General features: G+C 43.6%; 1 protein-coding gene across 2 annotated transcripts in view; it reads left to right on the forward strand.

The window, feature by feature from the left end:
• Positions 1-17,246, forward strand: part of znf385c (zinc finger protein 385C) — a 128,627-nt gene that overhangs the window by 68,001 nt on the left and 43,380 nt on the right. The window contains exon 1 of one of the 2 annotated variants that reach the window (XM_034144241.1): positions 12,995-13,336. The exons of the other annotated variant lie outside the window; for it this stretch is intronic. Coding sequence (XP_034000132.1) covers positions 13,324-13,336 — 13 coding nt within the window. The 5' untranslated portion in view covers positions 12,995-13,323. Of the gene's footprint in view, positions 1-12,994; positions 13,337-17,246 lie in introns of those variants that run through there. 2 annotated transcript variants of the gene reach the window in all.

The raw sequence follows: 17,246 nt of genomic DNA on the forward strand, positions 1-17,246 counted from the left end.
TGACTTGCATAGGGGCTTTACTTCAACATTACAGCATAGTCTTTTTTTCAATACTGAATCTTTTATAAGGTTGTTTGTACAGCGCTAAAACAAAACAATAATGCTTTTCAAGGCTAAGATTCAACTTGATTTCCTTTTCAAATGCTTTCTCATGTGAAGCAACACTGCAGAAGTCAGTCTGAAAAATAAATAAATGTGTAACCCCCTTTTATTACAGTTTTGAGCGCCACGGCAGCAATTATTAATAAAAGTACAATCCATCAGCATTAGTCACTCTCACCCTGCCTTAGTAGTCAGAAAATGAAAGATAGAAGAGAGAGAACCATACCGAGTAATGATTCATCATCTGATTAAAATGCAGTGGATTTTATAGAAATACAGGCTTTTTAAGAAACTGTGTCGTGGTTTATTTTGTTAGTCATTGGGACACCAAGGTAGTAGTAAACTAAGGGACCAATTAGGGGTCAATGGATTTCAATAACACATTTCATGAAAGTGTTTATTAGTTTAATCCCTGTGGCTGTTGGGCTCTGTGACTAAAAGAGCCTTTGCCTTGAAGATTTTAAGAACAATCATAATGTGCTACAGCTATGCAAAGCCATAACCTCCCAAAGAAGACAACAGCAGTAAGTTGTTTCTCCTGTAAGCATGTCAGAGAAGGAAAAGCAGAAAAGTTGTTCAACTTGACATGAACCCAACTGAATGCAGCCTTTTTTTTACGTTACAATATATACTTGTGTTTATGAGTTCTCACACGGATCTTCCACAGCCAACGCGTCCAGTTATTCTTGGCAGCAGCTACGTCAGGATGCCTGCAGACGCTCTTGTGTTTCCCATTCCTCTCGGAACACGAAGCAGACATTAGGTTTCCCACCTGCCTGTCATTCCCCTCAGCCAACAGTTTCCCCTCCCCACCTGATCTGTTTCTCTCTCCCCCCCACCTTCCCCTCTTCATGCAGCATCCCTCCTTCATCTTCCACTCGTGCACCCAGCCAAGGCAACGAAACACATTAATGATTTATTAATCGTAGGGAACCCATCTTTCCCTTTTTCCTTACAACTCTCAAACATATACACACACACACACACACACACACAGACACAGACACACAACTTTCCCTCTGTCTCTACTTGTGTTTGTCTGTCTGTGAAACCATATGTGACAGTGATGCTAAATGGGCCATCCGTTCTGCTGTTGTGATGAAATAAGGAATGTGCAGGTGGCAGAACTTACGAGAACAACAGCCACACACACACACACACACACACACACACACACACACACACACACACACACACACACACACACACACACACAAACATCTCCTCCAGTGTCATGTTGGGATGACAGTTCAGTTCTGGGGTTAACTCACATGATCGAGCTTTGACACTGTGTTCTTCTTTTTTTAAATAAATGCAATGTGATACTACTGTATACTGTAGATGACGACTTCTGCCATAAACGCTGTTACCGACAAAAGTTATGCATTCATATCCATTATTTCAAGAATTTCAAATATCCCCAGCTGGTCATATCTGCTGTAGTTATTTTTGGAACAGTTTACTGCACAGTGACTGTGAGCAGCAGTCTCGCCAGCCATCGCCCACAACATTCACATTTTGTGTTTGGGGAAGTCTGCAGAATCCAACCTTATGTTATCTGTACATATACAATCTGACTCAAAATAGAAACTGACTTCCTGGCCATTTACAATTTAGAGTTAATATGCTTCTCTTTTAGAGGCAGCAATCTGTACAAGGAGTTTTATACACTTTTTGTAATGGTTTTATTAATGGCTCGTATCAATTAGAAGCCATTTGTAAAACGTTGTCTGAATTATAATGTTGTTAAAGATCTCTTGTTGTTTTGTCTTTTTATGCAAGCTATTCATTCTTCAGCAACATAACTTCAATCAATCAATCAATGTTTATTTATATAGCCCAATATCACAAATGTTACATTTGTCTCAGTGGACTTCACAGTTTGTACAGAATATCAGTATGACAATACGACACCCTCTGTCCTTAGACCCTCACATCGTACAAGGAAAAACTTCCAGAGAAAAACCCCACAGTTTAAAGGGGAACATGGGAGAAACCTCAGGGAGAGCAACAGAGGAGGGATCCCTCTCCCAGGACGGACAGACGTGCAATAGATGCCGTGTGTAAATCGAAGAGATAATACATTTACAGCATAGGTAGACCAAATGTTTGGAAATGCATGTGTCTATAATAAGAAGATGAATCCACGAGGATGTCAACAATCCTGTGGGAGCCATCAGGGAAGTAGTATGATGAGAGTCAGGCAGGACCGCAGTGACAGGTTCAGCCACGACTCGAAGTCCAGGACTCAAATCCAGAACTCAGGATAGAGGATCCAGGACACAGGACCGCAGCAACAGGATCAGCCACGACTCAGGATCCAGGACTCAGGATCTAGGACTCAGGATCTAGGACTCCGGATCCAGGACTCAGGATGCAGGATCCAGGACACATGACTCAGGATCCAGGACACAGGACCGCAGCAACAGGATCAGCCACAACACAGGATCCCAGCGTAGATAGACACCAAAAATAAATTTGGGGGAAGCTGGGTTATTCGGAACATGAGAGTACACAGGTACAGACAGACAGAAGGAAGAAGTAAGGTGTCCCCCAGTCTAAGCCTATAGCAGCTAAACTAACGTGTCTACGTACATGCACTCCCTTAGGATAGGTTTGAGGGAAAGAAGAATAATTTTAAATTCTATCCTGTGTTCTATAGGGAGCCAGTGTAAGGCAGCCAAAACAGGAGTAATGTGGTCCCTTTTCCGAACTCTAGTTAGTACACGTGCTGCAGCATTTTGAATCAGCTGAAGCGACTTAACTGACTTCTTGGTACACCCTGATAATAAAGAGTTACAATAATCCAGCCTTGAAGTAACAAATGCATGGACTAGTTTCTCTGCATCGTTTTGAGGCAAGATAGGCCTGATTTTTGCAATGTTACGTAGATGAAAGAAGGCGGTCCTTGAGATTGATTTTATGTGGGCGTTAAAGGTTAAATCCTGATCAAATATAACACCAAGATTCCTTACAGTCTCACTGGAGGCCAAATTAATGCCATCCATAGTTAATATATCTTTAGGTAGTTTGTTTCGTAGATTCTTTGGGCCGAGTACAATAACTTTGTTTTGGCCGTGTTTAACATAAAATAAATGTAAGGTCATCCACATTTTGAAGTCCTTGAGGCAGTCTTGCATTTTATTTAGATGATTGGTTTCATCAGGCTTGATGGATAAATATAGTTGAGTATCGTCCGCATAACAATGGAAATGTACAGAAAGATTACTTATAATATTGCCTAACGGAAGCATATATAATGTGAACAAAATAGGTCCAAGCACTGAGCCCTGTGGCACTCCATGGCTCACTTTGGTTTGCAAAGCAAAGCAGTGTGTGATGCGCCGGTGAAGATGGCCGCATCGTCTTTGTGCTCCTCTCCAACTTTGCCCATTTTCGTATTTTGTACATATTTCTTTTACTTTTGCCGTTTTACTTTTAACATGGTTCGCAACATGCTAGCCGACCGCACCTACTCTGCCATACAATATAGCAGAGAGGAACTTTTCCAATTGCGAAACTTCGTGGACAATATTAACCCTCCGACAGACAATGGAGATTCACCATGGCTACCTGTTGCTGTTCTACCTGAGAGACGCAAGAAGAAGACAAAGCGGGGATGCCGGGCCGGGTTGCTGGTCAGACTGAGAAAACGTGAGAATCGGCCCCCTCTTCCGAGTATTCTTCTGGCTAATGTTCAATCCATTGAAAATAAGCTAGATGAACTCAGAAGCCGGATTGCTTTTCAACGGGACATTAAGAACTGTAACGTGTTAATTCTCACTGAGACTTGGCTCAACCCCGCTATCCCGGACTCCGCTATTGTCCCTGACGGATTCTCTATTTTTTGTCAGGACCGGACTGCAAACTCGGGGAAAAGTAAGGGAGGCGGTGTGTGTGTAATGACTAACAACAACTGGTGCTCAGATGTGAAGATTATTTCATCGGACTGTTCCGCACAGCTAGAGCACCTCATGATCTCATGTCGGGCCTTCCATCTGCCGAGGGAATTCACATCTGTTGTGATAACAGCAGTGTATATCCCGCCGCAGCCACTCGCCGACAACAACACGGCACTCGATCAGCTGTTTGGGTTTATTGATAAAACCGAGACTTCACGGCCAGATGCGGCGTTCGTTGTGGCCGGAGATTTCAACACCGCCAACATGAAGAAGGTTTTGCCAAAATATTACCAACACATCAACTTCCCGACGCGCGGGGGAAACATACTGGACCATGTTTATTCCCCTTTCCGGAATGGATATAAGGCTCTCCCTCGCCCTCGCTTCGGCAAATCAGACCATATCTCACTACTGTTGTTGCCTGCTTACAAGCAGAAACTTAAAAGGGACAGACCGATAACAAGGACAGTACAACGATGGAGCGAGGAGTCAGATTCAGCACTGCAGGATTGCTTTGCATCTACGGATTGGAGTGTGTTTGAGGACAATAACATCAACACACACACGGACACTGTCATCTGCTACATTGGGAAATGCATCGATGACGTGGTACCGAAGGTCTCTGTACGGACATTCCCAAATCAAAAGCCCTGGGTAAACGGTGAGGTGCGCGGCAAACTGAAAGCGCGCACTCTCGCGCACACAGCGGGAGATTTGGAGGAGTACAGGAAGTCTAGGTATGATCTCCGGAGAGCAATAAAAAATGCAAAGAGACAGTACAAAGAGAAGGTGGAATCTGACTTCAAAGGCTGTAACACTAGGAATATGTGGGCGGGACTAAGGACAATGACTGACTACAAAGGAGCAGCGGGGGGTGCTGCGGGAGTTCTGCGTGCGCATCTCTCCCAGATGAGCTAAACAGTTTTTTTGCACGCTTTGAGAGCAGCCAGGCTGTGGAGGTACAGAGGGACCAGGAGCTACACTGCCCTTTTGTTTTAAATAGGGCAGATGTGTGTAAATCCTTTAAAAGGGTTAACCCACACAAGGCTCCTGGACCTGATGGCATCCCTGGCCGTGTTCTCAGGGTGTGTGCAGTTCAGCTGGCAGAGGTGTTCACAGACATCTTCAACAGGTCCCTGCTGCAGTCTGTAGTCCCCACATGTCTTAAACACTCCACCATCATTCCTGTCCCCAAAAGACAATCATCACCTGCCCCAACGACTACCGCCCAGTAGCACTCACCTCCATCATAATGAAGTGCTTTGAGCGGTTAGTCAAATTATTCATCACCTCCTCCCTCCCTGAATCTCTGGACCCCCTGCAGTTTGCCTACAGAGCAAACAGGTCCACAGACGACGCCATAGCCCTCACCCTCCACACTGCCCTCTCACACCTGGACCCGAAGAACAGGAACACATATGTGAGAATGCTGTTCATTGACTACAGTTCAGCATTCAACACCATTGTGCCCTCCAAGCTGGCCATCAAGCTCAGAGACCTCGGGCTCAACAGCGCCCTCTGCGACTGGATCCTGAACTTCCTGACGGGCAGACCCCAGGCAGTGCGGGTGGGAAATATCACATCCTCCACCCTGATTCTCAACACCGGTGCCCCTCAAGGCTGCGTGCTCAGCCCTCTCCTCTACTCCCTGTTCACCCACGACTGCGTGGCCACACACAGCTCCAACACCATCGTGAAGTTTGCTGATGACACGACCGTCATCGGCCAGATCACAGACGATGACGAGACGGCATACAGAGAGGAGGTCGAAAACCTGACATCTTGGTGCCAGGAGAACAACCTCCATCTCAACATCAGCAAAACAAAGGAGCTGATTGTGGACTACAGGAAGCAGCAGGGAGAGGGACACGCCCCCATCGCCATCAATGGGACTACGGTGGAGAGAGTCAAAAGCTTCAGGTTCCTTGGGGTCCACATCACTGACGACCTGACATGGTCTCTTCACACCACCACCATCACCAAGAAAGCTCGACAGCGGCTCTTCTTCCTCCGCAGGTTGAGGAGGTTCAAAATGGATTCCAGGATACTCTGCAACTTCTACAGGTGCACGATAGAGAGTATCCTCACTGGCAGCATGACGGCCTGGTACGGCAGCTGCACCGACCTCGATCGTAAGGCTTTACAGAGGGTGGTGAAAACTGCACAGCACATCACCAGGACGGAGCTGCCATCCATGGAGGACCTTTACTCCCAGCGGCTCAGGAAGAAATCACTACGGATTATCAAAGACCCCCATCACCCCAGCCACAAACTGTTCTTTCTGTTGCCGTCTGGCAGACGTTACCGCAGCATCCTGGCAAGGACAAGAAGATTCGGAGACAGTTTCTTCCCGCGGGCAGTGAGACTGTTAAAAAATTGAACTGTTGAAACAACTTCAAACATTCAACTGCTACTCAGTAGTATGTATCTAATACCTAATATATATATCATTCCAATAACTTGTATATAGACTCATACTGCACTATTCCACATCATAACTTTATTTCATTTTTATAACTATTATTATTTTTGTATTGCTCTTGCTCTTATTGTTATTATGTTATGTTATTATGTTGCATTGTTGGAGAAGCCTGTGACATAAGATTTTCAACTGCATAATTACTCTGTAGCTATGTCAGATTGACAATAAAGAACCTTGAACCTTGAACCTTGAACCATGGAAGATTCATCGTTGACACACACAAACTGAGACCGTTCAGATAGATACGACCTAAAGCAGTTCCCTTCATGCCTACTAAGTGCTCTAGTCTTTGCAATATGACTTTATGGTCAATAGTGTCAAATGCAGCACTGAGATCGAGCAAGACAAGAATAGAGACAAGTCCTTTGTCTGAGGCTATGAGAAGGTCATTTGTGACTTTAACCAGAGCTATCTCTGTGCTATGATGTGTTCTAAACCCCGACTGAAAATCTTCAAATAACTCATTCATTGTTTTTTAAGTAATCACACAACTGTTTTGCGACTGCTTTCTCGAGAATTTTTGAGAGGAACGGAAGATTAGAAATAGGTCTATAGTTGGCTAAAACCTCTGGATCGAGGTTGTGCTTTTTAAGAAGAGGTTTTATCACTGCTACTTTAAATGATTGTGGAACATAGCCTGATAATAAAGACATATTCATAATATGTAATAAAGAAGTGCTAACTAATGGAAAAACGTCCTTTAACAGCTTAGTTGGAATCGGGTCTAAGATACACGTTGATAGTTTAGAAGAAAGGATCATTGAATTCAATTGTTCAAGGTTTATGGCTGAAAAGCATTCTAATTTTCTATCTAGTGTAATATAAGAACTTACGTTTCCGGAAGCTGTTGATAACACTATACTGGTCAAAGGCAAGAGGTCATTAATTTTGTTTCTAAGAGTAACAATTTTATCGTTAAAAAAGCACATCAAATCATTACTACTGAGTGCTATGGGAATAGAAGGCTCAATAGAGCTGTGGCTCTCTGTCAGCCTGGCTACAGTGCTGAAAAGAAATCTTGCATTATTCTTATTCTCATCTATTAATGAAGAGTAGGAAGCTACTCTCGCTTTACGCAGTGCTTTCTTATATTCATTGAGAGTAATATGCCAAATTAAACGAGATTCTTCAAGTTTAGTGGAACGCCATATCCTTTCAAGTTGTCTCGACTTTTGCTTTATTTTGCGGGTTTCGACATTATGCCATGGAGCTAGTCTATGTTGTTTTATTTTCTTCTTTTTCAAAGGAGCAACAGAGTCTAATTTTATTCGCAGCGCACCTGTAGCACTATCAACAACATGATCAATTTGGGGTGGTGTACATTTTGTATACGTTTCTTCCCTTACATACAGACATGCTATCGAGTTAAGTATTGGTGGAATCTCTTCCTTAAATTTGGCTATAGCACTAACAGATAGGTTTCTGCTGCAGGAGCTTTTGACTAATGGTTTGTAGTCTAGTAACAGATAGGTTTCTGCTGCAGGAGCTTTTGACTAATGGTTTGTAGTCTAGTAACAGTACTTCAAAAGTTACAAAAAAATGGTCGGATAAAGCAGGATTATGCGGTTCGACTAATAGTTGCTCAATTTCAATACCATAAGTCAGAACAAGGTCGAGAGTGTGATTATAACAGTGGGTTGGTTTATTTACACTCTGACGGAAACCAATATAATCTAATATAGAGTTAAATGCAACAGTAAGGCTATTTTTATCGTCGTCAACGTGAATATTGAAATCACCTACGATAATTACTTTATCTGTTTTGAAAACTTAAGAGGATCGGACATACATCTATTATCTTTCTTTTAACAAGTCCTTACCACAACATTAATAACTCCAGATGTGATTGATTATTAGAGGGAACTATATGAAAAGACAAAGAAGGGGAATGTAAAAATGAGTTGTAAATGTTACGGTAATAGTTGGCCCGATGCTCTGCAGCTCTTTTAAACTAGTGGTGAATTAAATAATGGAGCACATCAGCCAAATGGATTTTTTAAAACCTGGCAACCGAAATGATGTTCTTACAAATGAGCTGTTTTTATTAATGAGCCATTTTAGGTTTTTTTCTCCAACAAAAAATATAGACATAACAAGGCTTTAGGGTCAACTCTCTATTTATCCACCACTATCAAATATGTTCCTTTTGTAGCATGACAAATACTTTTCTACATATTGGGTTTAGATAATGTAAACAACAAAGTAATGGGAAGATATTACAGGTGAATAGGAAGAACATGTGAGCAATCTTTCAGTGACACACGAATAATATTCGTATGTGCAGGTTGACCAACTAGCTTATCACCTAGAGCACACACAGTGAGAGTTGCCTTCGGGTGCTGTCATACAACAGGGCATCGTACACTGTCACCCATCAGCATCTGTCTTTCGTGTCCACCCATCTTAAATTACTTTGGCTGCTCACTGTCAACACGCTCAGTCCTCCTCCAGCCTCCTGTCAGTCTTTCTGTCACACAGTTAGTTAGTCTCTCTGTCAGTCAGGTAGCCGGGCAAGCCGTTAGGAATCCAGGGCGTTCCTTCCTAATGCCCTTCAATTCAGTGGATTGTTTGTCAGAGAAAGAGGAAAGGAGAAGTGTGGAGAGATATAGAGAGATTTTGGTCTAGTGAGACATAGTGAAGTGGAAAAAATATGCCAATGAATAAGCAAATAGCTTGAGGGACTGAGAGACAGGGAGACAGTGCGATGTCAATTTAGGGAGGGAGAGCTTACTGTCAGATTTAGAAAAAATAAGAATCTAAGAAAGAGAAGTTAAAATGACCAGAGTTTACTCTAGACAGAAAATGTGATTTGCGCTAGAGAGAGAGGAAGAGTGAAAGCTTTTTGTTTGGAGAGTGAGAAAGAAAAACTGTTAGTTTTAGAGACAGAGAGAGAGAGAGGGAGTGATAGATGGCTGTTTGCCTCGTGTGCGGCTGCCAGTCATTACCTAGCCGGCCTCAGCGGCAGGTTGGCAGCGCCGGCTCTAATTGAGGAGGCCGCTGGCTCGGAACAGCAGACAAAGAGGCAGGGCTAGCTTTCCTCTTTGATGGTCCATAAATTAGCTTGTCACTCATTACATCCTGGCATGTGGTTGGGATCAGAAAACACAATTTCCAAACTCATTTGCATTTGTCATACATTCATATACTATAAAGCAAACGCTCATAAAGCCTGGCTATGCTGATTATTTGTTGTGTTTAAAGTGAACACCACACACGTACGCTGTGAACTTTCCGATGATCCCTTTACAATGAGAATACAGCAGAATAATGAATATATTCTTCAGCATTGCATCAATATCTATTAAATCAGAGGAGTGGCAGCAGCAAGTGTCTTGTTTAGAAAACCACACAACTCCTAAAGCCACATTCCCACATTCTTACATGTGCACCAGCTCATCAAAAACAGCTGTGTCACTCTCATCATGTTCTTGCTTTCCCTCTGGGTATTGGAAAACAAAACGTTGGACATTACGAGGCTGTCACACCATGACAGCTATTGATCAGGCTGCTCCTGAGAGACAGCTAGATAAACTTCACATCAGCACCAGGGAGAGGGTTGCTGGGTATTTGTTGCCGTCTGTTAATGACCAATGAATGCCGGGATATGTGGGGAAAAAAGAGAAAGGGGAGGTGAGTGGGTGGATGTTGTAGGGATGCACAGATGCCACCGCTAAAAAGATGTCACATGGTATTAGACTTGCACGGCGCTGTCATCTTCACAGGTGACAACAGCTATCTCCATATTTCACGCTTCCACTTACTTCCTCCTCTCATGTCTCTTGCCCTCGCTGTCATGCCTTCAGGTAGCACCCAATGCCCCCCCCCCCCCCCCCCCCCCCCCCCCCCGCCACTTTTTCCCAACCATTTATACCCACACCAACCCCACTGCTTATCCACCCTGAACCAACCCGGCCCGCTGCGGTGACAGCGCCGGCATGCAACAGCGAACACACTCTGCATGATAATCACAAGTCGCTCACCTCTTCTGTAGTTTCCACCCACCTTCCCATCCTCAAAATCACACACACCATGTAAACAGACCTCGATGCACTGCCAACATTTCTGATCAATCTTTCACTTCTAGTATAGAAATCCAGCATAGAAACCTTTTAGTATTTGCAGAAATAAAAGTGGCTTTAGCTGAGCAGAAAAGTGCAGAGCTGTAAAAAGACAACACAATTTGGTTAGACTTGAGTGTGACAGATTGACCTTCTCTTCTCTCCAGGGTCCGTCAATCATCACCATAGATACTCAGCTCTCGGCAACTAAGTAAATACCATAAGCACGTCCACCGGTGTTAACTGCACATTCAACTCATGAAGAGACACAATCATGCTTGAGATCATCTCTGCTGACCTGAAATGCATTAGTATCACAATGTAGCAACTGGAAAAAGAGAGAATATGTTAAAGTCATTTTAACCATGACATAGTTTTAAAGGGTGTCAAATTATGGCCGTCTCTCAGCTGCCTGAACTGTGTGACCAATAGAGTGGCTAAACTCTGGATAAGCACTGTAAGTGACTTTATGTTTTTCAGGTCGAGAAATCTATTAATTTAGTATTAGGTCTTAAAAGATATCTGCAGTGAGGTGAGCTAGCTCTGTGATTGACATGTTTTCCAATAACTTGCCTTAGTTCATGGTTTGGAAAGCCTGGAAAAAGCCCCCCCCTCGGAGCACCAGGCCTGCCTCCCACTTTGCAAAACCCTTGGCTTCAAAGAATACCATTTTATAACTTAGTACCACATTAATGCCTGGATAATGTTCCTCTGCAACACGTTTCTAGATTAGGCTACAAAGATTGTTGCAACCAGAGGTATTATTCTTTGACACCTGTTGCAAATAAGTAGTATAACCATGTGTTTTCTAGTAGAGAGGTTTGTAAAATTAACAATGTTGCAGAGGTAGAATATACCACTGAGAGAAGTGACCATATTTTCTTACTCCAGTGGAGTTTTAACATATCGTACAAAACGGTTCAAAGAAATCATTGCTGAGGCTGACTGATGTAAAAGCTTGGAGCCCGTCCCATGTTTCTAATTAGCCCCAGCTCTGGCATGCCAGCCAGCAGACCGATGGTTGGCATGAGGCAGCAGGACAGCCCAGCTGCCCCCGTGTCCTCTTCTCTGCCTCGGGGGGTAGTTTCTGGGTCCACTGCTGCCTCGCTGAATGGTGAGAAACAGAAACCTGGATCAGAGAGGGGAAAGGTAGCTCTCACCCTGCATAACACTCTGTCAGAGGCAATATTTCATGCTTAAAGGGAACTCTCCATCAGCAATCCACATTCACACTTGCAGTGTAACCCTGTAAAACAGCGCATTCACTACAACATAACAAACTGACTGCAGCATCATGAGTGGGTTATTGATATGCAAGTTTGAAAATACAAAATATAAATGCACAGTAAGCATAGCGGAAGAGCTCTTATTATTTCTGGGTGCACAGAGGGAAGAACGATCAAGACACAGGCCTTTTCCCACGATGACGGCACGAACACTGCAGCTCCAGCGTGCATTTGTGCCAAACTGGCGAGTGCAGGAGAGGGGGAAAAGAGCAACAAGAGATGAAGGCAGAGGAAGACGGAGAGAGAGGCAAGTGTAACATTATATGGATAGACTGTTTGAGGAGAAGGAGTTAGAGAAGGAAGGGGGGGAAAAGGGTAAAAAAGGGGAAGTGAACTAAGAGCGGGCGAGCAGCAGAGAGGGAGCAATTTAATGCTGTAATTAAGTTCCTGATAGCACCCTGGGAGATGTGCTTTGGCTTGGCTCCAGGACAGCTTAGCGTTGCACCAAGGCTCTTCAACCCACTATCTATGCTTACACACACACACACGCCATTTGAACAAACTGAAATTTAATACGAGCCGGCTCTCTGTGCTCTCGAGCCAATTCCGAATCCCCAAATATGTGTCAGCTTCACCAAATTATGCATCGACAAGAAGAGACACAAAGGAGAGCAGACTGGCAAGAGGGATGGCTGTGAGAAACCATCACTTGCAGTCACTCTCCCGTCGCTCTTACTCACACTGCCGTGCACACGAGGCAGCTGCCTTGACAAGTGCTAGCAAATCATCCTTATGAGAGCACAAATGGAAACCTGTGTCAGAAAATACTCCTTTTCTTTTCCTTAATGTTAACAGTGCTCCTGTCATGCTTCTGCCACCTGAAGCCTGTCAGAGCCTTTCCACCACACCTGGTGTTTCTTTTTATTCACTCTCTGCCATGGCAGGGCATATGTATGTCTCAAACATTTGATGCTGACCTGTAAGACAGTACGTTTGACAAGAGGGCTAATGTGGTGCCAAGTAGTTATGACTGTGGATAATGGCAGCTTATTTCCCCATCTGTGCATTCTTGTCAAGTGGAAAGGTGCTCGGTGAGAGAAGGAGAGAGAACGAGGTAGGACTACAGAGAGAAAAAGGATGAGAGGGATAGAGGAGTCAGAGAGAGAAGGGGAGAGAGAGAGAGAAGACACAGGCAGTACACCCAGCCTCTCTCCTACAGCCCCATTCCTCGCCTCCTTCAGGCCAAGCGGAGCAGCAGCACGAGCGATAGGATTTAACTGAGGATACCGCGCATCAGTAGGATCTGAGATTTATCGGGGATTTGTCACGAAAAGACTGAGAAAAAGAGGATACATAAGTTGTCATTACAGAGACAATAGAGGGGAACAAATCAATTGGAATCTGTCGGGGCTGATTCTGCTCTTAACAACTACAGGACGCGTCTGGTTCGCACCTGTCCTCCCTCTCCGGGGATAAAAGTGCGTAAAATATTTACCGTTTTTTACGCACGGTGACTCTGCGAGCTGGAGAGACTCGTATACGGTCCCGGACGCATGATGTTGATCGGTGAGTGTTGAACACCTTCAGTACTTCACTATTTACCGGTGATGATGTGGCTGCGCTGACTGTAGTAACTTGAACGACACATGTATAAAGGATAGCAGAAATAGCACGGCGTTGGTCCATGTGGATGTCAGAGAAATAATGCAGCGGCACTATGATAAACTAAATGATATTTAAGTATCTTATTCTGTCACTCAAAACACGTAAAGTATCTGACAGTCAAAACACATTATTGAGAGGAACAGAAGTGGCTGTCAGGAATATCAGAAATGCGGAGGATTCTTTCTGAGGAAGTGTAATCGGACGCGCACGGGCAGTGTTAAAAGAGAGTCGTTTTATGATTGAATTGTGTGTGGAATTTATTAATAGCCTTGGTCCCGACACTATAATTGTGCCGGCATTATTTCTACTGTATAGATCAAGTTATATAAAGCTCCAAATAGATCCCCAAATCCAAATGTGTGTCTTCTTACCGGTGCGGAGTTACGGACACCTCAGCCTCTTCCTCATTCCTCCATAGCGCGAACTTTTGTCTCATATTGGGAAAACAAAGCACATTCTTGGGCACATTAATATTGATAATGTTAAATGTCTGATCTGGAAGTATCGAATGCATCCTGTTTGAAAAGATAGGCCTATGAAACCTGACCTTTCGTTAAGAATTGATTGTGTTGAAATGATTTGCTATTTGTGAACCAGAATTCGTTTCATAGACAGTGTTAGGGTGACTGTGCAGAGGATATCATTTTTTTTTAGAATTTACTTCATATCTGCTTGATAATACAAAGAGTCAGACATGCTTCTGAATAATAAATGCACACTTATTGTACAGTACCAGAGAGTCTTCAGAAAATAACTTGATCTTTAGTTTTTATTTAAAATTATGTATTCAATTAGTGAGTTTATTTTTTAAAGGGAGGGAATGCATGTTCTACATTATATTTGATACTTTTGCTTGAATTTGATATCAATATAGCTGCCAATAGGGGGGAAAACCCCATTAAATCTAGAATAGAGAACTTCACTTCATTTCCATAATGAACTCCATCTCATCACTCATAATATCAGATAATAAAGGTGTACATTTTTCTGTGTGGGCTGAGCGGAGGGATGGACCTGCGCCATTGTGCTTTATATGAAACACTGATTTATAGTCATGGCTAAATCTTGTCTTCCTTTCATGCATATCAATGTTTTTTTCTGAGTGGACTATACGCTTTGAGTCCTTACTTATATTTCAGAGATGAAGCAATCGATAACGTAAGAGAATACGAAAGGGAAAAGGATGAGATTACAAAGATCTAAAGGGAATATGCCGTCAGTCTTCTTTACTAAATTGTATTTAATGGTTATATACTCACACACTCACACACAGGTACACCAGACCTTCCGATGTGATTGATCTAGCTATAAGTGAGATTGTGGGGTGCTTTGACATCTCTTTGCTCTTAAAATGGCTTCGGTGCATGGGCCAATGACTCATGCAAATGGTGCCACATTAGCATTTCTCCAGATATTTACTTCCAACGCCACTTCCAAATCCGATGGATGCAGCCTTCAACGTTCAGGTTCATCATGTTCGTGCTCTTTCTGCCTTTTCGTCAGCTCATAAAAGTGCAGCTCTCCTGTCAATTGGAGCTCATGCTCTGGCCTTTGCCTTCTGATGATTCCAGCTTGGCCATTATGTCCTCTTAAAAGCCGCTTGGTGGGTCACAGGGGAGCTCTGTGGCTGCATCGGCTTCTTCACAGTACTAGATAATAACTGTCGTTATTTGACGACGGCCATTATTATTCAGTGTGTTGTTGTGAAAAGGGGCAGGGCTCTGTTCCTATTCAGTATTGACTTGAGGATGAAAAATTCTGGTGGTGGGGGCTCAACCTTGTCTGACTTCACCCATCCGCTCATGACCCCCTGCCGGGCCCCCAGGCAGGAGACAGGCTGTGGGGCTGTGGGAGGGCTGATTATAGGCCTGTCCCTCTGGGAGTGGATGACATTCTTCCTCTTCCACCCTTTTTTTATCTGCAGGATCTGAGGTGGGGGCGTTGGCAATGCATGGGAAGCGGGGCTAATCGGCGCTAAACAGGGCCCCAAGCTTGATCAGGGCTAATTACATGAGGTTAGGGTTACAGGCTGTGACTATAGAGTGGGTTCTGGCCACACCCTTAAATCAGGGCTGTGAAAGATTGATGGACAATAAGAAGATAGCATTCAAAAGCAGTGTGTTTTTTGTAGTAGACGAGCATAATTATAGCATATGTAACCCAGCAGTCAGTGATTGACCTTGAAATGTCAACTTGCCATTGCTTTCAGCTTTTATGTGTTGAGGCTTCAGGGGTTCCCAAGCAGTGGGCAGCAAACGCACGTCTGTTTGAAGTGGTTGTGCAGGGGGAGGGGGAGTGAATGGGGGGGGTTAATTAAAAGGTTGGACTGAGGGTCCACTTCCCACCAACTCCACATCTGCACCGTCAGCCTCTCAGACAAACAAGGGCTTCCTCAAGTGTTTGCTTTAGTGTTCGGTTTAAGCAGCAGTGGGCTTCCATCTGAGCTAACTGTGTGTGCGTTTGTGTGTCTGTGCACTTGCATGCAAAAGCAAAGTGTGTGAGGCAATGAGACATGATGATGGATGGATCTCCTGAGCCATCCCGTCTCTTTGTTCATCCCTCATGGGCCAGAGGGATGGAGGTGGCAGCTCTCCAGCTCCCGCTCAGCCCATTTCTACCTTCTCTCTCTCTCTCACACAGCAGCAGAGACAAATAACCCACTGCTCTATTAGCTCAACAAACACCTCACCTAAAATGACAAATATGTAGTCAAACTGACTTTTTTATTTGTCATTACCTCTGCGCCTATTAGTCTGCGTCATCTGAGTAAAAACTCCTGTGAGAACGAGAAGAATGGCTACTACTACCACTAAGTGTATAATATATTATTTCATATTTATTGGTTCTCATCTGACTGCATTTTACACCTCGTCCCACTGGTGTAAAGTTCTATACCACTTTTATGCAGTAGTCGATGAATGTGTGTGGCTTTTTTCACTTTAATGTGCCAGTCAGTTATTTATTCCAGGAAACAGGAACTGTGGGGCTTGTTATCCCTCCTAAACAATTTGTTTTCTTCTTCTTTGTTTTAGTCTTGCTGTAGACACTTTTCTTGATCGTGTTTTATCTTTCCCTGTAGCGCTCAGTCCAGGAGGTGATGAGAGTTTTAAAGGAGGTTTCTATTCATGGATGCTCTCACAGTGTTGTGTGTCATCAATGTCTGATGTTCAGTGCTTTCAGGAGTCGTCTCGCTCTGCTATTGGAGCATGAGTCACAACTTCTACTCATAATGCAACTCATCTTATGGTATAGCACACTCGTCTTTTGGGGCTGAGTGGAAAAATAAGAATACCTGACTAAATGCTGATGGATTTCTTTCTGCATCATTGCATTATGTTAAAGGGGCACACCACATGTTACATTCTAAAGTCTGTTTACATGTCTCGGGGAGTACTGGTGCACATGACAGAGAAGTCATATAAAGACTGTTGTGGCTCCTGAGGGAGGTGCACAAAGAACATCTCTGTAGCCTTGTTCATACTCGTATTTTTGCAGGAATTTAGGCAGCAAGTTTTGACGAGCCTGGAATAAAAAAAGATATATCTCTGGTTCTGCTGCATCAAATTTGTCAATCTTGGGTCGAGCAATATAACAAGAGTGCAAAGGCCTTGAGCAGATACTAAAACATGGACTCACACCAACACAGACATTTTATGTTTATGTTGTATATTCTGTCTGGGATTTGTCTCTGAATAAGTTGGTGGACATTATCTTCACCAAACTCCACTGTCTCTGACAGAACCTCGACTAGATATATGCAGGAGTATAAATTAAAGGGAAATGCACATTTGTATGTACATTTGTTTGAGTG

The sequence above is a fragment of the Trematomus bernacchii genome, unplaced genomic scaffold (genome assembly GCF_902827165.1).
Source record: "Trematomus bernacchii unplaced genomic scaffold, fTreBer1.1, whole genome shotgun sequence".
Lineage (NCBI taxonomy): Eukaryota > Metazoa > Chordata > Actinopteri > Perciformes > Nototheniidae > Trematomus > Trematomus bernacchii.